This window comes from Chaetodon trifascialis, chromosome 22 (assembly GCF_039877785.1).
Source record: "Chaetodon trifascialis isolate fChaTrf1 chromosome 22, fChaTrf1.hap1, whole genome shotgun sequence".
Lineage (NCBI taxonomy): Eukaryota > Metazoa > Chordata > Actinopteri > Chaetodontiformes > Chaetodontidae > Chaetodon > Chaetodon trifascialis.
Window position 1 is genome coordinate 3,602,155 of NC_092077.1, and position 23,531 is coordinate 3,625,685.

Consider the following 23,531-nt stretch of genomic DNA (forward strand, 5'->3'; position numbering starts at 1 on the left):
TTCTCTTTAACATAAGCTTGTATCAGCAGAGTTCTTTCTACAACATCATCACACCATTGCTTGTTTCGACGAGGACCTGAAATAAACATCACATGCTTTTATATCCACTCTGTAATTGCAGACAGGTGGGTGTGTTCATTGTTCATCAGTGTTAATCGTTCATGTGTCTCTGATGTGCACATCCCAGCGTCACCTCCAAGTATCGCCAAAGGATCAACAGCTGTAGAAACGTGCGTACGCCAGCCATGAAGTTAGCGTAAAGCACCGCACATTTCCACGGTCATTTCGCTCTTGATACATCTGAACTTTGCTGTGAAAAAAAAGCTTATGCCATGTTTTTGTGCGTACGCACCCTTTGTACATGAGGCACCTGGACTCTCCTTGGAAGTATATGACTGACATGCAGCAACAAGTCAGGAATAAAAGAATGAACAGCAAGGTGGATGGGGAGAGGTAAGTGTCCAGGTTTAATTGCACCAAAGTTTATTTTTCCCAAATCATTGATGATACAAATCCAACAATGTACTTACAGCTTCTCATTTGTACAGTAGTGTTGAGAGCCACGTTGTAATCATTTCATTGAAAAGAAAAAAAGGCAACTGGATTGATGAAGAACTGAGTTATGGAAAAATAATTCTAATCAATTGAAAAGTAGATGGTAAAATGAAAAACGACAAATGAACAAACGAACCAGTTACAGAGAAGGAATACACAAAAGGTTAAGTGGATGTCGGAGACATACTCTTTAGTGCTGCTGATTGATCATACGATCTGTGTGACTGGGCACTGCTCGGACTGATCCAGGAACAGTGTCTGGAACATGTGATTGTAGAAAGAGGGGTGGTAGAGGCAGGCCCGGGCACAGTCTGGACTGAAGTTCAACTCCAGGATCTGAGGCTGCATGACCCGCTCACCTGACCCAGGATCAGAATGCACACAAATTAGATAAATAAATCAAAATTAGCATCATGACACAGAACAGAAACAAGTGTTGAAAAAGGTGTTAGATTCCTATAGAGAGACATCCACAGGGGAAAGAGATGTATTCAAATATGCCTGTGTACATCTGTATCTAGATTAAACAATTACATGGCTACAGACATAAAACAAAAATAACAATCTTAACTTTGAACTCCTCTCTGAAGCCCTCTTTTTTTTCTTCACAGAATTTTACATTTATTTGAAAGTTAATAATTTTTTATGTCTGTCAATTTAATGTCTGAAAGACAAAAAGCTGTCACACCTACCTCAGGCAGTAGCAGCAAAACTCCCCAAGTGTATTGAATTGATCAAGGATGCATTTTTTGATTATGAAATTCACTTAATTTATAAGACAAAGATTGTGTCATTTCATATTTGAAAAAATATCTCAGTTCAAGGAATCTTAGTAGGTGACTGTCATTCTAGTTGCACATCGTCCTCATTTACACAGAGACAAGCACTTGAGAGCAGGGTGAGGGGCCAGGATGTGGGTGTGGGAAGAACCTGTCCTCTACAACCCTCTCATTCTGTCTGTGCATCATGTGTTTACTGAACGCCAGCGTGTGTTTTCCTTATTGTCTTTACTCTCTGCTGTCTGTGGGACGCTGACAGTGGTTTTATATACTGTGCCCCAGGTATTGCAGGTGGAACAAAAGACAAAAGTGTCCTAATGAATTTCTTGTTTGCTCAGGTTAAAATGGCTACTTGGCTCACACATTTTGAGGGGAAGCACATCTTTGTCTCTACCTCATGCACTGTCCAGTGACCACAGACTTCTTGTGTCATCCTTTATAGCTAGACTGAGGTCAGTGAGTCTGTATTTCACAATCACAAATGCCTTTGAGGAGAGACCTAAAGTGCACTGTTTCTACATCTTGCCTGTCATTTTTTCACTCTTCCTTTGGTTGTGGCCATTCAAATATGGTCTAAGATCAAAACTGCTGAATGCTCACCATTTTGCCCTTCACTCCACTTCAGCATGAGGTCTACGGCATAGATTGCCCGGGATGATGGGTAGGAACCAATACCATAGGGAGCTGGTCGAGACGAAGCTGCCTGGAAGAGCTCCTTGAAGGCTTTAAACAACTCCGCCTGTGAGAGATGGCGAAAGGAAGGAAAGGAAGCCAAATGTTAGCAGTAGAAAAGGACATGATTAAAATTGAGAACCTGAATAACACATGAAAGCAATGAAAATAAGTCCTGAAAGACAACCTAACCTGTGTTTCACAACCTGAGTGAGGCTTTGGACACAATGGACGATTGCCAATGTGAATTACACCAGGATTACTCATTCTGACACAGAAGGCGTAACGAGGTGTCAGGACTTCATTATTATTATTATTATTATTATTATTATTATTATTATTATTACATATATAAATCCCAAGATTTATAAAAGTTAATAACTGTAGACCCCAAGAGCCAACAACAACTCTGTATCCCAAGTTTAAAGGCAGGTATTACAGCCCAGGAACTGTGATTGCACACGTTCCTGTGTTCAAATGTAGCGTTAGTTCCTTATGTCAAGAAGTTCCTGGAAAAGTTCCCACAATTAAAAGAGGTTTCACTTACTTCCACCTCCTTCCATGGATACAGTGGGTACTGATCCTCAAACATGGGAATGAACTCATCGTAGTGCACCTAGAGACAGAGATTCAACACAGACATTCAATTTCATGATCAACACCAATTATCATAGCAAGCTCGAGTTGTTGTGACCACAGATTGCTTTCAGAGATGGATAGTGTTGTAGGATATTTATGTAGATTTTTATGTTAAAGGCAGTTACACTGGAACTATTAAGGTCTTATTACACTGAAACTACGATGCTATTATACTGGAAAATACTGGAAATATGATGTTTAACTTTGAATCATGCATTAGTTGAGTGATCACAGCCCACAAAGCCACAAAAATTGTGGAGTATATAAAGAGCTGTAAAAGACCAGAAAGTCAGAGGTTAGGTAGAGAGCTTTTGAGTGTTGCAGGTCTACTCTACTGTTTATTCAAACTATCTTTGCTTTGAATAAACAACCTCACATCAGACTTTGGAGACCTTGTGCAGCCTATTTCCTGAAAACTTCATGAAGACACCAATAACTGATCCAGAAGTATTTTTGAACTAAATGTCAGACAGAGCTGCCAGGCCGGCAGTTTGTGACTCAACAATAGTGCTACCATAAGCTAACAGGCAAAGCAACAATAAGAAAGTACCTGCTTAAGCTGCACACCCTCTGCGTAGTTCATGACAGTGAAGTGCTTTTGGTAATCATCAAAATGGTCCAAGGAGAAAGGTCTAGACAGAAGAAATAAAGATCAGTTCAAGCCACCAGAAAGAGTTCACTCTCTGTATTAATACTTTATTGTTAGGGATTAAATCATTGGCAAAAATATTATCATGCTGCATTTTACCTTGATCACACACAAAATGACAGCTCAAGGCATGAGGAAACTCTTAAATTTGAGAGGAGTAAGGTGTATTATATTGTTAACAGTCACACTAGCGACATGGCTCGTTGGCTAGTCCACCATTTTTGGTCCAGACTGAAATACCTCGCTACCTCTTGTAGTGATTACCATTACTGTGAAATTTGGTTCAGATATCCATGGTTCCCAGAAAATGTATGTACAATACTTACATCTATCAAATAGTTTGGTTTTCTTTACAACAAGCACTACAGCCTCACAGTGCCGCTATCTAGCTGTAGACTCTGAATTTAATATCCTTCTCAAACCATCGATCCAGAACACTGGCTGTGAATTTAAGTTCACACTGGGACTAACCCAATCCAAAACTAACCAACTATTCAGTTATTTGGTGAAGTGTATCCTGACTTTTTAAATACTTAAGTTGAGGGAACACCAACTGATTTAGCACGTTTCTATATGTCACTTCTTTTTCACTGTGCCCGTGGTGTCAGAGAGAGGCAAAAGAGACGATTTATGAAAGATTGCTAATGAGAGATCCAATAACGGATTTGGAAGCTGCTGAGATGAACAGATCTGTGAATTTTACCAACCTATTAGCAAAGCGCAACCAGAAGACGTTGTAGGCATAGAGACGGAGAGGCTGTACAGAGCGCAACATCAGCATGTAGCGAATGTCAAACTTAACCATTCCCACTTCCTCCCTGTTGAACAGCACTGGATCTTCAAGGTACTTACACACCACCTACAAGAAAAGACACATACTGTTGTGAAGTGGGAAGTCATGTGCTATTACTATTGTCTTGTTTGCATTTTAACCTCATTAGTTGATGCTGTTTTATCAACCCAGTTGCTATGAAGTTGATGAGACAGTGTCATGAAGCGATGCATGTCTTTACCGCCACACCACAACAATACAGAAAATGGAAAAAAAGAAAAAAAAAGTGAGTAACACAGAGGTCTGGATGACTGAGACCGCAGAGGGGAGTGTCCGACGCCCAAACTTCTCCCAGGAGGAGACTGATGACGTCCATGTCTCCTGACATCCGTTTGTATTATTTTGCACACCCGTTTGTATATACTGTTTATTTTTTCTCAGTATATATATATATATATATATATATATTGTTTTATATTGTGTTCTATATTTTGTGGTATATTTTGTTTATATATATATTCTTAATATAAATATTTTGTCTTTATATTTGTTTTTTATATATATAGTTTTCTCTCTTTTCTTTCTTTTCTAATTTTATTCTAATTCTATTCTTGTAAGGAGCACTGCAACAAAAACAATTTCCCCTCAGGGATAAATAAAGGATTTCTGATTCTGATTCTGTCTAAATATGAGGTCCTTCGATGGTAAATCCTCGGCCTCCCCCTCATCCTCCTCAAAGCATTGTAGATAACACTAAGCATTACAATGATAACATTTGTATTTGGAATGAAATTACGTGGGTGATAGCGATCATCACTTAAGTTTTTTCCATGTGTCTGTCTCTCCAGTGCGCACAGAGTTGACCAGGTCTGGGGTGGCGAGCTTTCAGTGCACTTTTGTGCCACTAGCGCAGACTGAAATGGACAAAAATCCAAATGTGCCGGCTCATTATGCCAACACCTCCCCCTACTGCGCCGCAACGCCCATCCTGGCACACCTCTGTACGCCTCGATTTACCATAATACCAAGTGCGCCGTGCGCCTGCCTGCACTGCACGAAAATACCACTGCGCTGGCGGGGCAGCTTGGCGGAGTCAAAAAATAGAGCCCTAGGTCTAAAGACTGAGTAGACAGTTCCTCCCAATCACTGCTCTATAAGTTTCTTCACTGTTGAAAGAATGACTACTAAATTCAAGAGGATTTATAGGTCCCTATAGACTACTCTCTAGGCAGCTGAGAGACAAAGGCGGGAGTTGCAGAAGGCCCATTCTGCAATGGGAGAAAAAAGATATGATAGAGAGATAAAAACAAAGATGAAGATTTAAAGATAAATAAGTTGATGGAGAAATTCTCCAGTCCAGTCAACTGTGAAAACAAGTGTTTTTTAATTGTTCTACACGGAGAGAGGAAAATTGCACAGTAAATGAAGCATTCTGTGCAATACAGGAATTCTTTAGAATGCACTACCTGCTGCTCCACCGTGTCCCTGTAAAGTTGCAGTCTTTGGAAAATAGCTAGAGGACACCCCAGAGGTGTGGAAAACCAGTACCAAACTGAATATAAGACAGAGCACATGGTTTGGTGTCACGGTGGCACAAGTGGTAACACTGTCGCCTCACAGCTAGAAGGTCCCAGTTCAAATCCTGCTGTGGGCGCTGGTGGCGTGTCCTCCACCATGCCTTCAGTGCCTGCTGCTTGAGGAAAAAGGGGCCTTTCTGTGTGGAGTTTGCATGTTCTCCCCGTGTTCACCCAGGGTTTCCTCCTTAAAAAAAATCCACTAAAAACATGCAAGAAGATCACCACCTGACCAGTGGTGACAACAGACAGTTGGGTCCCCAGGTGCCGGTTGACTGGCAGCCCACCGCTCCTGGTCTGCCATGGAGGAAGGACGGACCAAGGCAGGTTAAACGCAGTGAATAATAATTTCACAAAGGCATGGCGTGTAGTGTGCAACTAAACTCTGTGTGCAATAATAAAAAGTACGTTTCTTCTTCTTCTTCTTCTTCTTTACAGATCGTTGTAACAGAACACTTCTGGGGTGCCTTGTGTGCATTTGGAACACGTTCTCTTTTATACCTGGCATTAAAAATCTTTGCTACCCAGAATCCCGACTCCTGTTGACTTTTACTAAACACCATCAAGAAGATTTTTTTGAACTATTGAACACAGCTGAAACTTTGATTTTTGGTCCATGGGGCTTGGAACTTCAGTTTCAATACACCATATTACTTGACCTTCACTTCAGTCTAAGAAGAAAGGCTCCCACTGGTACAACACACACATGTACAAGTTGAAGGACAAGCATGCCCATCTGTTCCCCATTCCCTCAAATCCAATCACTCACTCTTTTCATATCTCTCAGTGAGATTCCTACAGTACACTATAGTGGTGAATTGACATTTGATATGTAATTCTGTATTGAGTACAACAACCATGTGTTCTGACTTGATTATATAGTCACTGCACATAAATCAGATGTTTGGACTGATATGAGAGAGTGCCTTCATTTGGCTAAAACAGATGAAATGGCACATGAGTGGCATGAAGAGGGGTCATGCGGATGTTCTTAATGTCTTGATTAATCTTTAATATAACAGGTTTCTTAACTGAACACTGACTCTTTGATGGTGTCTATTTGTATGTGTGCTGGTACCTTTGGTGTACTCTCTCTTTGTCTGATTATGTAGTCCAGGTTGTTGGTGACGTGTGTGTCTAGTCCACGGGCCAAGTTCCAGGGCTTACAGATCCAGTGGTTATCCTCTCCCCTGAAACACACTGAAATATCAAACTACAGGGACCATTATGACTCTGAGGCATTTCAGTGACATATTTTTGTTTATATCAAAGTACTATTTAGTATCCTAATCAGTGATAGCTACAACTCTTTACATTCCAACCTTTGCTGCCTCAGCTGATAATTCTTGATGAACTGTGGCAGCTCTGTTTGAAGGTTGAAGGTTTCTGGTAGCCAATCAGGTGCTTTGCCACTGTTCGCTCTGCGGGCCACGGCAGCCAGGCAGTCCTTCACAGTGACGATGCCCTCACAGGGAAACTGGTTAAGCATCACATGAGGTCGCTCCTCACTCAGCTTCCTGTCAGGAAAGAAGTCATTACTCACATTAAAGTCCATTTGGAGTTTCAGATAGACTTACTTCCACAGGTGTGGACTGGAAATTGTGTCGACTTGAGTCACAAATTTGAGTTTGACTTTAATCAAAGACTTGTTCATTTGGACTTGAGCCTTATGGCTTTAAGCAGTGGTTCTCAACTGGTCTGGCTTGAGGACCCAACATCACTCTTTAATGACTAGCTGCTACCCAAATTGAGGGCACTCCGCTTTTTTTTTTTTCTTGGCCTGGAAAAGGCCTGCGACCCACTGAAAACAGGTCCCCCACCAGTTGAGAATCACTTCTAGAGTGTAATGGGAATTCTTATTGTTCATCTTCTCTGCTACTCAATCATAGGCATTCACTGTCTTAAAGCCAAGTGATTAATATGTCATGTGATTAGTAGGGCTGTCAGTTTAACGCGTTAATTAGATTAATTAATTACGCTGCAAATTAACGCGCTATAAAAATTAACGCAATTAATCATGAGTGGCAAGTCAATGCGCAAGCATTTTAAATTTGGCCCTTTGAGTGACCCGTAGGCTGCAGTGGCAGGTCGCATCCTACCTGCGCCACTAGTCAAAAGCAGGGTGACAACAGACATGGATGCGACACCGGAGAGCGAGGCAAGCCTACTTGGACCTTTGAACGGCAAGTTTATTTATAAAAAGAACAAAGACGGGACTATTAACAAGAATGCAGTGATTTGTACTTTGTGTAAAAAAGAATTTTCCTATCACCGTAGCAGCTCCAGCCTGAATTATCATTTAAACGCTAAACATGTAGTTGCTGCTAGTGCCGCTAGTGCTACCGTGAGCTCACTCCGCCAACCCACACTTGCTGAGTTAGGAAAACGAATGAGCAAAGCCACGACAGAAAAACTGACAAACTCAATCGCAAAGTGGGTTGCTGCTGATTGCAGGCCGATTTCAATCGTGGAAGACGAGGGCCTAAAAGAGGCGTTTCAGATAGCGTCATCTGACTCTAATTTCCAGCTACCGTCGAGAACTACAGTGATGAAAAGAATTCACCAGCTGTAATGTGAATATCAGTGAATTGTAATGTCCTAGAATTCAAATTCTTTATTTGGGGACCTTTAGCAGATATGAGATTAAAATGCGATTAATTAGATTAATTAATTACAAATCCTGTAATTAATTAGATTAATTTTTTTAATCGCCTGACAGCACTAGTGATTAGGTGTGTGTGTGTGTGTGTGTGTCATAATCTGCTGACCATGACCCCACGTATGTTATTATCTACTGATGATTCAAGGTATATTGAATTGAATTGAATTGAATTGAATTAAATGAACATTTTGTCCTGATTGTACAACACATTATGACGTGCCTATTGTGCTGACATTGTTCTGATCTAAGAACAAAGTCATCCTGTTGACAAGACAATGTATTGTATATATTCTGACAACTCCTCCTGTTCTGGCTCTTTCTTGCCATCTAACACTCGAGGCAGCAGGTGTCAGAATAAACTCTCAGAACGAATTTCTGCTTTTTAGTACAAAATTGCCAGAACAAGAGCATATAAAGAGCTGTAGAAGACTGGAGAGGAGAGAGTGTTTTGTGCCCAGTGTCCACTCTGCTGTTTGTTCTAACGATCTTTGCTTTGAAAAATCAAACTTACATCAGACTTTGAAGACCTTGTGTAGACTATTTCTTGAACCCTTCATAAAGACACCAATAACTGATCCAGAAGTATTTTTGAACTGCATGTGGGACACTGCTGCCTAACCACTTCTGACACACACACACACACACACACACACACACACACACACACACACACACACACACACACACACGCACACGCACACGCACACGCACACGCACAATTTGCATTCTTCATTAACTGATGTGAACTGTTATTATTTATTTAAAGAACTTTTGTTTTTTTGTGATTACTCTGAATATCTCATTTGAATTTGGTTTGTGATTTACAAATAGACATTTATGAATTAAGAGACATTTGAGTTTGATTATTGACATGATATGTTTTGATTAATCTTTGATTGAATATAAGAAAACTAACTAACTGCATCAATTGGTTTATTGTGTGGTTATTGTTTTTTGTGTGGTTTTGTAGCTAAGAAGCTAGCAGCAGTAATTGTTTTAAAATATTGGCAGGTTGATTTTTTTTGAGTATTCTCCTGTCTGGCGGCCAACATTATTTCGTGTTTTGAGAAGCTTCTACGCTACAGATCTTTGTTGGTACTTTCAGCAGGATGTGAGTGGAGGAAATGGGCATGTCATCTGCAGCAAATGTGAGCAGCGGCCTCGAACTTGTGGTCAGGCAACAGCGAGAACCAAATATTTTTCATCACGCATGATGATGCAAGAGCTGAATACTGTCAAAGCCGCACAGCTCAACAGTTTCTGGACGATAAGAGATGATTGGTTTACACTAAGCTAAGGGGAGGGAAAGAAAATAACTACCACTGCAACAACCAGAGAGATATGGGGCTGCAAATGTCAGTGTGGGTCACCACCAGCTTGACTGTGACATCATCTGTGGGTGGGAAGCAATCACATCTTTTGCACAGGAAGGGGTGACTCTGGGGTGAGAAGATGATGCTCCTGCGAGTAGCATTCTTGGAAGAAAAGCATTTTTATTGTTTATGGTTTGATTGTTAAAAAGGAGAAGATTAGCGTTTGCAATCCAACACAAATTTAATTTCAGCTACATTCTACTGTATTTTTTTATCTTTGTCTGTACTTTCCACAAGATGTGAGTGGAGGAAATGGGTGTGTCATCTGCAGCAAATGTGAGCAGCAGTCTTGAATTTGCGGTCAAGTGACAATGATAACCACATTTTTTTCATAACACAAGATGCAAGAGGTGACAAACTGACAAACTGGCTCTGAAAATAAGGACATTAATGCTAAAGTTTTACACCTTTTAATCTTTGGGCTTCACTTTTGAAACTGCACAAAAAGCTCTCAAAAACTAATCTAATTTAAACAGCATATTTATTTTTTCCAGTGGTTTTCAGTAAAAACAGAACAGAACTGCTTGACTTCTCAAAATCCCAGTTCTGCAGTTACAATTTAAGTGACTCACAACAATCTGTCGAAACAATGCTGCTCCATGTCCAGTCATTAGAAAACACACCAAAGAATGCTCTGAGTTGATATAAAAATGCAATTTCTGATTTTGCAAACAGACACTCAACAAGATGCAGACCCATGTGAGCTTTAGTCCATCGAAATAAAACCACATTCCAAAGCTCTTCTCCACGTGACGATCCTTTATTCCCCTATCGTCTTTGTCCAGCTTACTCTCATCAGGGTAGTGTCTCTGAGGCTTTTCCAGTTACCTTAGATATAATGTACAGTGATACAGCTCAGCAGGTATTTTCCTTCTTTAAATCTAAACTTAATATGACAGTGAGTGCACCGCTGTGTCAATGTCGGGTATTTGCAAACCAAAAAACAGCAGGTCATGGCCTGTGTCTTTCTGAACAGCTCAACCTTCTGTCTCCAAAGAATGACTGTCAGTGCAGCTGTCCTGATAAGCCTGCACTGTCTCTGATATCCTGTTCTCTACCTCCAGACTCAACAGATTCTCAGAATGTGCTGCATGTGACCTAGTTTAACGAAGGTAAGCATAGTGTCTTATGAAGGATCCAACACACTCCTCACATATGCATACAGCAGATGAGTATTGGACGTTATCGGTCTAGTAAGGATTAAATGCTCCCCACAGGAACTAACTTTCACAGTGATTCTCTTGTTTTCTCTTGGAACTTCTTCAGTCATTTAACACCAGTATTCTTGTAGTGATACAGACTGAATGAAGATTGGTTTGTAAAGTTAGTCATATTTGTATTGTCCACTGCAGACAGTCAGTGATTGCCCATTGATATGCTCTGTGCAACCATACATATACATGTGTACCTGACATCAAGGACAGAACTGATTCATCTGCACAATCACATCCTCTGCTAGGGCTGGGCGATATGGCAGAAAACTCTATTGCGATATAAGTGTTTTATATTGGTTGATATCGATAATTATTAAGATTTTTATTACCTATTTAAAATAAGGACCGGGAGAAAAATACATTCAATTTAAACATTTTTATTTTAAATTTAACCTTCCTCTGATTATAATCCCCTCAGCTATCAAGGCAGAAAGGAAATGTCAACACAACCATGGAAAACACTCAAATAATAAATGTAAAAAAAAAGTGTAAAAATGTAAACAGAGAGAAACCTGAGAACTTTTTTTATGCAGGTTTAGTGCAGAACGTTCACAAGCTGATTCACCTTCTGCTGAATAAAATGTTGTGGTGGGGACGACAGTCTTGCATAAGTTACAGACCACATTGGTCTGACTACGGTCCGACTTCTAAAATCCAAAAAACTCCATACTGGCGAGCTGACTTTCCCTGTTTTATCCACAATTTCTTCGCTTGCTGCAGCGCTCACTTTCTATTTCTCATCTCACTCCTCGCGGAGCATCAAACACAAGATAACGAGATGGTGAAACCGAACTTGATAATGTTACATGATTGGTGTGTTAGTGTGTCTCTCTGACTGATTAGCGATTACTCCCTACGTTGCTCGGTTACCTGAGAGCGAGTGCCGGGGAACACGCTCAGAAATGCACAACATGCAAGCCTGAAGAATTCCAACTTACAGTGGTCTGTGCTCTGTCTTTTTTCTAGGGTTACTTCAATTTTACACTATTACGTTATCCTTTGACAGCCGTTCTGCCTTGGATTTCTCCTGTCTTTCCAGATTCATATTGATACATTAAAGGTACAACCTAAGGAGGCATTCTTTTTATTTTCTCTCTATTCTTCCCAAATTACACCATAATTTCTTGGTCTTTTCCTATACTGATTATTTTTAAAAAAGATTCACAAAACTACTTATAAAGCAGAGAATGCTGCTTTGAGGCTGCTGCTCACATTTGCTGCAGATAACATGACCATTTCCTCCACTCACATCCTATAAAGGCAAGTATAAAGGTATACCACACAATACTATGGTCATTAAGTGCACTTTGAGATTATATTGAATCATAGTGAGATTATAAGAACATTCAATCCATCAGTGATTATAGCAAAACACACAAATATGGGTTATCAGAGAATACATGCTTAAAGCCTTTGTTCAGACAGTAAGGTTGCATAAGGCCACAGAGAGAAGCAGCTGCCAAGACAGCTGCAAGGTCGTGGAAAATCCCAGAAAGCTCTGATAAGGATGCTCTATGATTTCATGATCTCTCTACTTCTCTCCTTCCACTGTAGTATAATTTTTTTCTAACAGACATGTGAAGAATTAAGTATAACACTGTAACTAATGGCAGACAATAGTAGCAGCTCTGTAGAGCTTGATATGATAGTAGAAACTGATCGCTTGATTGCTTGAGTAAAGAAGGAGCACATAAAAGGTCAAGACGACATGGTGCAAAGATAAGCAGAGAGCTTGCTGTGCAGTGATGATTCTGTGCAGCAATCACACCATGCAGCTGAGATTATGAGGGCAGGGCACCTGTATCATGAATCTTTGGGGCTTTCCATGGCCTTGCAGGTGTCTCTGCAGCTGTTTTAGCCGGTCCTGACCAGTTTCTGACCAGGGTTGTTGTGACCTAATATAACCCTACGTGTCCTTGCATAACCTTACTGCATTTAATCCATGTTTGAATATTTGTTATAATCATAAAAGAACTGAACGGTCTTATAATCACACTATGATTAACTGTGCTGTAACGAATGATGGTTTGGGATGATTCAATATACTTTGCTATGTTTTTAATACACTCTCTATGTGATCTGTCTTTACGCTTACATGCAATTATGGCAATGAACTGTAATTTGATGTTATTTTTAAAAATGGAGCCCATGAAAAGTAAAAACTAATGGTGTAAACTTAGAGGAATAGAGAGGAGAAGAGAGGAGACAGCAGCCAAGAAATACCTAATGGTGTAAAAAATATAGAAGAGCCTTAGAAAAAAAAGGAAAGATGCCCCAAGGGCAGGGAATACCTTGAGCAGAACTGTATAAAAGACGGAGCACTGACCATTGTGAGCAGAGACTTCTTCAGATTTACACCCTGTGTGTTTCTGGATATCTCTCCCTTTGTTGTCACGGCAATAAAGTGTTTGCTTCTCAGGCTCTGACTCCTGCAGACCCTTTTTCAGCACTTTTTCTCAGACAGCTGAGTTTGACTGTTCCTGGCCTGTTGTGGATTGTACATTCGGCCTGCACTTTCCACGACACTACTACGGTGTCACAGTCGGCGCATCAGCTGTTACTATGGTATCACTCTCAGCAAGTCAGCTGTTATCATAATATCACATCCTAACAAATCATTTCTACAACAATATCATGCTCAACAAATCAACTACTATCAGCTACCATTGGTTCGAATATTTTCTCCAGTTATCACATATCATCACATATCTGTCAGAAAAAAATATACTACACTGCACTGTGGTGTAATATCTGTCAGTGTTTGTTTCATCTGTACTTTGTAAGGTGTTGTAGAGAACAAGAGTCCTGCATGCTAATCCTTTCCTCCAGCTCCACACCAAGTAAAGGCATTAAAACCGTCAGGATTAGGACGTCTCAAGAGGACTCAAGAACCAGGTAACACTGACAAGTTGTAAATCAGACATTCCTGGAAACTGTTTAGTGTGTCTGTGTGCTTTCTTCTCTACCTCCTGTGTTTCTAGCTTGTAAAATGACAAAACTATGATCCTAACTCTCATAAGCATGTTTGTCCAGGTTTCTACTATGGACCCATACTGCCATCTAGAGACTAGTAGCAGTTAGGCTTCAGATACGTGACATGAGACAGTTATTAGTTAATTAGTAGTGCTTAATTCACCAAATATAATGTGCCTTTCCTTGTTTCTTTGTTCTATTAGTAAGCTATACTATTAGTTATCATTTAAGTTAGTATCAGTATTGAAGAATGTTGTGCTGTGAACAAAGTTGAAGTGTGATTGAAAATGAATCATTTAAACTCTGTGATTGACCACAGTGAGAAGCAGATGAGTGCATCGCACGCAACCGTTAGGTCATGTTTTTTTACAGGATGAAATATAAGGGTTCACCTGTCATTAACCTTAACCATTATTTCAGGAAATCAACACTACATTTGCGTCCTCATTCTCTTCAAAACTACTTCCCACTATCACCAAACTCATTCATTTTATTATCCTGCTGTAGCTTCTTCGTTCAGTTTGTGTTACATCATATGATCCATATCATTCATCCTATCATTCATTATTCATATCTATTCTCATTATTGTGCCAAATAAATAAAACTTTTCACTAAAATCGTTGTCAGACAGTGTCCTTTTGAGCTGGAAATAGACGATCACTGTATCGAGAGCTTACGCTTCAGATGATGAGACTGATCTACCATTAATTCATTAATTATTATTAAATAAGCATAAAAAAAGAATATATAAAATCCTTCTGATTTGATGAAGATTGGCGCCCCTTTCTATATTAACAAGTGCAAACATTAAACCCAAAGGTTTAATGGCCTTATTCCCCTACAGTGTGTTCATTGGTACTGCAGTATTAGAAGAAATAAATGTGTAAAATGTTTAAGTTGCTCAACCTTTCAATCACTAACCATAAAGACCTTTACTGCTGGGTTCTAGCAAGTTCAGTGCAAAGTTTCAGTGTGAAACGATACATACTGTTCATAGTGTTCAAAATCTTAATTTACGGCTCACTATAGACTAAACTATTGAGTGTTTGTTGTGTATGGACACAGCTTGGCTCTGTGGATGAACTGGAGACTGGATTATCTATGATCGCTCTGCTGTATGTTACCAATAACTCATACTGTATAACTAAGCTAAATTCCCGCAGCATTGAATTTGTATTGATTATTGACTAATGAAAGAGCTCTCCCGTTGCGTTGCTTTGCTCCTGACCTGTAGTCTTTGATGTGATTAAAGTTCCACACGATATCAGCCTCCTCCTCTTCCTCTGTCAACTGGAACCGTGGATGTGTCAGGTTGTTTGTTACTTGTGACATTTCGGAGTAAACCCTGAAAACAAAGCACAGAACAGAGAAAGATAATATTTTGAATGAATGAACAGTGAAATGACAACAACAGAAAAGAAGTACACAACAAGCCTTTTTCACATGGTTTGATGGGATGAAAAAATAAAAAGAATACGCATGAATGAAAAAACAAACAAGATCCAGATAGTGATGTATGCACTTGCAAGTTATGGAAGTTACAGATTTCTGGGTCGAGTCGTTAAGATGTAGTGCCACCTGAACCATCTACAGCAGAGACCCAGAGTCTGGCTGGTGACTTTACCTGCCTGAACGCTGTATATTCAGTTGTTCGCAGCCAATCAGTGCTCCACTGGACTGTCAAGCTCCATGCTCTCAGCTGACCTGCATGACTGACCCCTGCCTGAGCTGCAGGAGACTGCCGAGGGGCCACACAGTCATAACGTACTGTGCATTCATAATATTATGTAATGTTCCAAAGTCTCCTTTTTTGACAGTCAGTATATGTGGTGTTATCAAATACCTGATCAATTTAAGATCCTGGTGTCAGTTAGTGTTTTTAATGATGGAAATATGCACAGGATTACATACAGTTTGGGGGATTTACACAGTATAAATGTGACTTTTTCCCTGATGTGTTGCTCACTTTGCTGGACATTCTTATCTTATCTTCATCTTATTTCTTAACGCATCATCATCATAACAGTCCAACGGTAGATATTCAAGAAATGAAATCAGCAACAACTCATTCATTCTATATATCTTAACCTCAAAATTATATTATATTTTACAAAAACAGTCTGCTGCTACAGTATTTTGTCCAACAGCTTTAGATCCCCAATGTTGAGCGGCTGCGAAGAGACACTTACTTGAGAATTTTGTCCTCGGGGACAGTGTATGGTTGGATTTCCACAGGAAGCTGCTCCTTGTTCTCCCGAACAATGGTCTAGGAGAAACAGACATGGAGGACAGTGAAGGTCAAACACTTCCTTTTATCAGTGAGACTTTGTGAGGGAGGCACAATGTTTCACTGTGAATGACCTCTCACTGCTACACAGGTAAAGTGAGCTCTGAAAGGATTTATACTGCTAAATTTCAGACTGGAAGACACATCACAAGCTTTTTTGTATTAAAGCGACAAAAATCTCTAACAATATTGTCACACTTTCTAAATGTTCAGAGCATGGTACACAAGCTAAAGGGAGCTCCAATAGTTCACCATGATATTCATACCTTTTATACCGTGGGACAGTCTTCTATCAGGTCTTTTCTGCCTGCGCTCCCCCCTCCCCAGCTAAAGCTCTCTCTTCTTGAGACATACCTTACTGCCATCTAAGGTGCTGGTGCTGGCCTTGCCTTCGTGGCTGTGAGCTGCTGCTACTCCCACAGGCCATTCGCACAGCAACTTTGTTTAGACTTTCACTCCCTGACAAAAATGTTAAATATTCCTGCACTGATGAACTCTGAGCAGACTTTTTGTCCCGTACACTCCGTGAAGACCTCAGCTACATTTATGAGACCTTGGGGAGCAACCACACTCACTCGGGTAAAGGTTACACGGGACAAGATTCAGAAATATCAAACACAGTAGAAATTAAACAGAATTATATGTGCGTTAAATATATTCAAACATGACTACAGGAGTAATATGTAGAACTTCTGTTACAACTCATCATGGCTTTTTATGAAGAACAGTGCAGGGTCAGGAATGATATGTTCAATATGTCACTCACACAATGCACTTTCACATGTGGAAAAAAACCTGGAGGATATGGCTAAAATTAAGATTACTGTATCAGAAACAACATCTTTTTTATATATCTACATAATCTGTGTGTGATCAACACATCTTGAAATCTAATAGCTGCCCTGTAGCAGCTTCAAATAGGAAGTGAGAATTCACTAATCAGATTCATTTGGATGGAGATGATAAAGTTACAGTATGCATACAGTTGCTCCTTGTCTAAATCAAACTGTTACTGACCTCCAAACTGCACTTTACACGCTCCAGTTATCATTTTACAAACCACAATTCACCTCAAATGCACAGAAAAATAAATGTACGACTTTCTCCTTGCACATTCTGCACAAAAGGTAGATAAGATCAGACGGTAAACGTCATCTTCAAACACTGCCTTCATGTCAGGCATTCACATCAGGCATCAGAGCGGGACACAGGTGTTCAACAGCAAACAAAGTCCCGTCATATCTCGTCTTACATTCGTTTCTATACTTTTATAGACACACCCACATGGGGCTTTTAGGTGGATGTGACACACACCGATGCCCAGCCTGAATCATTTACAATGGCTCACATTAGTTCCCCTCGGCCATATTTCCTGACATGGCGTTGGTATGGCAGATTACCAGGACACAATACTTTTGTGTTATTTACCCATAACCGGAACATTTGGTGCGACATGTATCCTGTTGTTGCCGGTTAAATATCCTGTTACTGCAAAGGTATCAGGACATAATGACCTTCCAAAAATTTCCAGGGTATACTGCATTAACAAATTCTACCACAGTATCTCACTGGGCCATTCAGATGGGCTCAGATCCTCATTCAAGCAGTTCAGAAACATATTAATAGTGGCCAGTCAAATGAGTCTGATGACAGCGTAAAATAAGCCAAGCTGATCCTGGGAGTTACAAACTCAACCTTGCAAGATGCATTCTTTTAAGGTGTGTGCACAACTCCTCCCAGCATGGGCTTCAACTCCAGCCGTTTCCCAGCTGCACAAATCATCTTCTACACAGCACAGTACCTCTGGTTTGCCCCTCATTTACATAGTTTCCCAGAAACCGGTGTCCTCTTTCCATTCCTATTACATTCTGAAGTACATTTATGATCACAACAAAATAAAATGTGAAACTGCAAAAATATATAAAAAAATCACTCAAACAATATTACAACAATAGGAACGGGGATCTGAGAAGGAATAATCCAAACTAGAAACAAAAAGGATACAAATTTAACCGAGCCCCATGGCAGCGCTGTTGACCCTCATGTAGCCACTGCTTGAATTCTGATTCATTTTCTTCTTTGGTTATATTCTGGTCATTAACTTACCAGATCAAACCTGTAAATGCCACCTGAACAGGTGGAATCATTTTCATTGTGTTTGTCCTCACCTCATAGTATGAGTCTGGGGGCTCAGTGGTGACACTGCTGACTTGTTCTAGATCAACAGGTATCCATGGCAACAGGCGGCATCGCCTGACAAAGGGGTCTGTCTCTCCATACGCGTAATCTCGGGTTACTTCATCTGTGGAAATAGTAAAATATACCATGTTGCTGTTGGGACTCTTTCAAACCTCATAACTGTCTGTGGCTCTATGTAAACCAGCCCTGTAATTTCCTAAATCAGATGGTCATTTAGTTTTTAACAAATGTTATTCAAACAGAGGGACATGAGTGCAATTATTAGCAGCAGTGATGTGGAAAACTTGTACTTCTAGTCAATATTCACTTTGATGAATAAAAGAATGAACTCAGTAAACCTGTTATTGCTATTGAATATATAAGTTTATTCCAACTAAAATCCGATATCAGAGAAGATCTTGGTAGAGCATGTGTGCATGGACACAGTGAGATACCAAAAGCTTAAACATCGCTGCACATCACACAGCTTTATAAAAGGCAGCTAATGCCGTTTTTCAGTCAATATTATCAATGGAGTCCTGAATTTCCAAGGCCCATCTTATGTTTACCTCCACACACTGTAACCTAGTTTTAAGTGGCTTCTGAATGGAAGAAAATACCTTTGAATAAATGTAGATAATGACCTCAAAAATCTATACAATATATATATTAGTTACCTCCCACTGCTCAGCAGAATTGAAGACTGTGGATGAAAAATATACAGAATTCATTCTTCCTGATCACTGTTTGCGTGGTGTGTGTCTGCTCTCACCTCCTTCCTGCAGGTCCTGTAGAGGCCAGAGCACAGAGTAGGCCAGCTGGCCCTGAACGTAGAAGAAGGGAGCCATGCCACAGCTGGGCTGGTCGGAGTGCTGCACCTGGGAGCCAAACTCATCCATGATGTACCACACCGGAACCTTCTCCTCTGCAGACTGCACAAGAAAACACGACAGGAGGAGAAGACTGAAGAGGGGGTAGGACAGGTAGACGACTGTCAACACTGCGCTTACTTGCAGAGGAGGTATGGATCTAAGAAGTGATGAGAGAGTGGATCATGTTTTCTAACGTACACCCTGGGAGAGGCGATAAGTCTGGTTGTACTTCCACATTTGCTCCAGCACCAGCTCCACCGTGTCCGGGTCTGGAGCCTCACCATGGAAGTCCACCCCCATGAGGGCGGCCATTCTATGCAGCAGGCCAGGGACCTGCTCCAGCTGCTGACGGGCGTGGTCCACATGGTACGTCCAAGCGTGATCCACCAGGAAAACACTGCAGGCAGCACAGGACAGATGGACAGAAGTCCATTTTTATTTAAATCATTCAAATGATCTTTTTTTTTTTTAAATGTTAGTATGTAAGTATTAATTATCAGATAAATAATTATGAAATAAACACATGAATAAATTACTGAAAATATATAAATGAAACAATGATTTGTAAAATAATTTAAGAATTTAAAGTTTTATATGACTTCATTTTTATTTCAATAAGTCTGATTTCATTTCATAACTCAGCAGTCACCTGAGGCCAAGCCAAAACGACTTATTTGTGGGTCCCATAAAATAATGTTCCATCCTTGCATCAGGGGGTCTTTGGGGACTCTGGCGCCCTCACCTGTTTGGCTCTGAGGCTTGCAGCCCGCTGTCCCGGGTCACAACCACCTTACTGCCGATTTCTGCACAGCGTGTGTTCTTCTCATTCTCTCCATTTTCCTCGTCGTCTTCTGGCTGAAGCTGCATGATTCCAAAAACTTCCCCAGCATCATAAATCTATGACATAACAAGGGCAGGAGCCAATTTTCTCATGTCATTACCAGAGTCCATTGAAGCTTTTGTCAATTTAAAGTTTGCTGGCTTAGCATCTTAACCAAACACCACCAATGCTGCTTCGACGCGTTTCATATATAAAGTTATTGTTAGCGGACCACTTGAACCCGGCGGATGTAATAATAACACCCTCAGCACGACTTGTTTCATCTTCCTAACTTCCTTTCATTCTTCTCGCAATTCACTTGCCACACTTGCACACTCTGAGGTGGGCGTGTGACAATACTATAAAGGTAAACATTTCACCAAAACAATTTATATAGATAGGTGCCTAAATTATATGCCGAATTTACATCGGAAACATGTGATCTGGTACACTTTATTAGCCATGCTCTATCCGTTGTGAGTATTTGCAGACAATAAAGGTAAAATAAAACCATCTGATTTTTTTTGGGCCGAATTGGTTGCAACATGCAACATTCGCAGATGTTAGCCGGGTATCGAACCGTAACATAAACGATGGTGTTTATCACAAATAAAGGTCATATCAGTAGCAATAACTTGCTAGTAGCCTTATGATACTTTAGACTGACGTTGTGGCAATGCTACTCCGTCTGTGCAGCAGGTACAGACGGTAGAAACACCGACGGGAGAAATATATGAGGAAATATCCATATATGTTAAACTGCTGCTTGTTCCCCGAGTGGACTACAGCCTTTGAAACGTTAGCATCACACTTTATCACAGGTTAACATGTGTGTCACGGCGACGTGACAGACGAAAGATAGTTAGCAGGATAGTTAACGTTAGCAGAAGACACACCTCGTTGGTTATTTTCTGATGTAGGCTCCTCCAGTAGATTTGCGGTATTCCCGAGGACTGCAGGGCCCCGGCGTGGAGGGCCACAAACACTTTGAACTCCTCGTCCTCCTCTCCATTCATAATCAGACGGTTTGTTGACATCACTATAGCAAGATATCACTCACGTGGACGTGGACTGGTCAAACCCGGAAGAAGTAGTCTGACAGCTCAGCTTGCAGTGCATTGTGGGAGAGTTTTTCAAAGCTCCATCTACATTCATAGATATGTATAGAAAGGCCGCAGGCGGAGTCGGCGGTGTCGTCACTGGCGGCCATCTTAGGACAGGAGACCGCGCTGTTGCTGTGGACGTAAGGTGAGTGATATTTGCAAACTTAAATGCTCGTAACTCGCTGAATTCTTGACGGATTTACAAACGGTTTGGTTTATTACAAACTTTATTAACGTGGCTATGATTTATGCTGCTGCTGATGTTTAAATTGTAGCTTCACGTTTTGAGAAACGCTTAATATTGCAGCGTAGCTGTGTGTTTCATGGCTGCCCTCAACTCAAAAGTGATACCAAATCGACATTTTCAATTATTAACAGGTTTCCTAAGACCAATAACGTTTCTTGACAACCTAATCTTTTGTCTAAATGTCATTTTGTGGACGTGGTTGTATTTATTTGCTGGCTAGCAGTGAAGAGGTCGTAAGTGAGTCACCAAGCAATTGTAAATTGGTGGGAGAGGCAGGATTAGTCTTTCGTTTCAACATAGCTTTGAGTTACACATGATTTCCAAGTGGTTTGGTTTCTTAAAAACATCTTTACATTTAGATTACTTTGTTGGTTTTTTGTTTACAGAACTTCTGATAACGATATCGTGAAAATGCCTGATTTTTGTGCCGCCTACGGCTGCACCAACGCACGGAGCCTCCAAACGAGGACGCGTGGGATCACCTTTCACAAGTAAGATATGAAAATATTATGACTATTATTAGGATACTCGTTATGTACAATACACGTTCTGCTACTCAGGAACAGTGTGACTGAGACAATATTACAAGATTGCCATTGACCCTGGCTTTTTAAGAATGTTTCTTCCACCTACTTTTCATCTTTTTATTCTGATTATTTTCTTATGTCTAATTCTCAGTATCTACATTGGCTACATATATTTGCATACATGCAGTACATAGAATCAAAATGATAATATATTTTATACTGTATTTTTGTCCATACCCTCAATGTTGAAGGAAATAAAGGTGGAAGTTTAACAATCATTTATATCTGACTACTACTTCTCCCATTTGTAAGGTTTCCCAAATGCAGCGAGCGCAGGAGACAGTGGAAGCGTGCCCTGAGAAGGGATGGTTTCGTGGCTAACGATAGATCACTGCTCTGCAGTGAGCACTTCAGCAATGAAGATTTTGACAGGACAGGGCAGACTGTCAGACTCAGAGCTGGAGCTGTTCCAACTATCTTCAACTTCCCTGTTCATCTTCAGAGGGTATGTGTATAATCGGCCAACTAGAATACAAGGTGTTAAAGATGGATACATCGATATTTAAATGTGATTTAATGTCACACTCTCTGCAAGTTTAGCAATACATAAGGTGTATTACAGATCAATTGAATATTTAACTATTTTTTTCAGCCGGTAGCACCAAGAAATACAACCGCTTCTAGAAGAGCAGGAGAAAACCTGCCCATGGACCCCCAGCAGGATCAACCTCCGCCTGATATTGTGAGTATTTGTACACATGAGGAATGTCACTAACAAATGAACTAACCCTAACCCTAATTAACTTCATTATATATTTATTTATTATTTATTGTATTTTTTTTTTCAAAGCCACAGGCAGCCACTGGAGAGAGGCAAAGGAGTCGGAAGAGTAAGGCCCCTGACCACCAGTATGCATTCCCTTCCTCTCCAAAGGCTCTTAAGGCCAAACTTGATGCAGCCATGGCAACAGTGCGTAAACTTCAGCGGGAGAAGAGCAACGCCTTGGCAAGGGTAAGGAGGGCCAAGAAGAACATGAAGGCTCTTCTGGAGGAGCTGAAAGCCAAGAACCTCATCAATGAAGAGCTTTGATACTGATGGAAAGATAGTTTTGTGTCCAATTGTGTCTTAATGTTTTTTTTTTTTTGTATTTGCTTGATTGCACATTTTGAACTGTTTTCTAATTGAGTGCATCTGGACCTAAGTAAAAAACAAACAAAAAAAACAAAGACCCATCTCTTTTCTCTTATTTTACAGAATGGCAACTTGAGACAGATTTCTATAATACATAAATGTACACATGTATTTAATAATCTAAATATTAGTAATAAACTAAATTGCACTATTTCATGTTTCATGTATCTTATAAATATTGACAACATCATTACTGTGTGTGTATGGGTATACCTATTACTTTACCTGTCTAGTCTACTTAATATTATACTATTTTCATAATAAACTCCGTGGTTATAATTATTCACAAGTATGCAGTTAAATAGCCACATCTCTGACGTTTATGACAAACTAAGCCGTTTGAAAATCGGTTGAAAATTGAGCAAAATATAGTTATTTCAGCACTACATGCACAATTGACTTTAATGTTATGACTGGACGAGCGGTCCTGTCCCAAGATGGC

The 23,531-nt window shown here is 40.3% G+C and overlaps 2 protein-coding genes across 2 annotated transcripts; one reads left to right on the forward strand and one right to left on the reverse strand.

Annotated features, from left to right (window-relative positions):
• Positions 1 to 466: 466 nt before the first annotated feature.
• Positions 467 to 21,093, reverse strand: ttll12 (tubulin tyrosine ligase-like family, member 12). Its single transcript, XM_070991973.1, has 14 exons — positions 20,917 to 21,093; positions 19,943 to 20,097; positions 19,399 to 19,597; positions 19,101 to 19,260; positions 18,319 to 18,452; positions 16,053 to 16,129; positions 15,092 to 15,208; positions 6,963 to 7,157; positions 6,719 to 6,830; positions 4,002 to 4,153; positions 3,196 to 3,277; positions 2,554 to 2,622; positions 1,935 to 2,073; positions 467 to 914 (listed from the first exon to the last, which is right to left on the reverse strand). Exons 1-14 carry the CDS (start codon positions 21,055 to 21,057, stop codon positions 763 to 765), a joined length of 1,884 nt encoding a protein of 627 aa, XP_070848074.1. The 5' UTR covers positions 21,058 to 21,093; the 3' UTR covers positions 467 to 762.
• An 86-nt stretch (positions 21,094 to 21,179) lies between these two features.
• Positions 21,180 to 23,244, forward strand: LOC139350925 (THAP domain-containing protein 2-like). Its single transcript, XM_070992602.1, has 5 exons — positions 21,180 to 21,268; positions 21,757 to 21,861; positions 22,210 to 22,402; positions 22,550 to 22,639; positions 22,748 to 23,244. Exons 1-5 carry the CDS (start codon positions 21,180 to 21,182, stop codon positions 22,985 to 22,987), a joined length of 717 nt encoding a protein of 238 aa, XP_070848703.1. The 3' UTR covers positions 22,988 to 23,244.
• The last annotated feature ends 287 nt before the right edge of the window (positions 23,245 to 23,531 follow it).

Coding starts and splice junctions, on each gene's coding strand:
- ttll12 (XM_070991973.1), bottom strand. CDS start 21,057: ATGTCAACAAACCGTCTGATTATGAATGGAGAGGAGGACGAGGAGTTC. Junction 19,598..19,942: donor CAAGCCTCAGAGCCAAACAG/GTGAGGGCGCCA, acceptor TGCTGCCTGCAG/TGTTTTCCTGGTGGATCACG. Junction 18,453..19,100: donor ACAGGACCTGCAGGAAGGAG/GTGAGAGCAGAC, acceptor CTATTTCCACAG/ATGAAGTAACCCGAGATTAC.
- LOC139350925 (XM_070992602.1), top strand. CDS start 21,180: ATGTATAGAAAGGCCGCAGGCGGAGTCGGCGGTGTCGTCACTGGCGGC. Junction 21,269..21,756: donor GCTGTTGCTGTGGACGTAAG/GTGAGTGATATT, acceptor TTTTGTTTACAG/AACTTCTGATAACGATATCG. Junction 21,862..22,209: donor CGTGGGATCACCTTTCACAA/GTAAGATATGAA, acceptor CCCATTTGTAAG/GTTTCCCAAATGCAGCGAGC.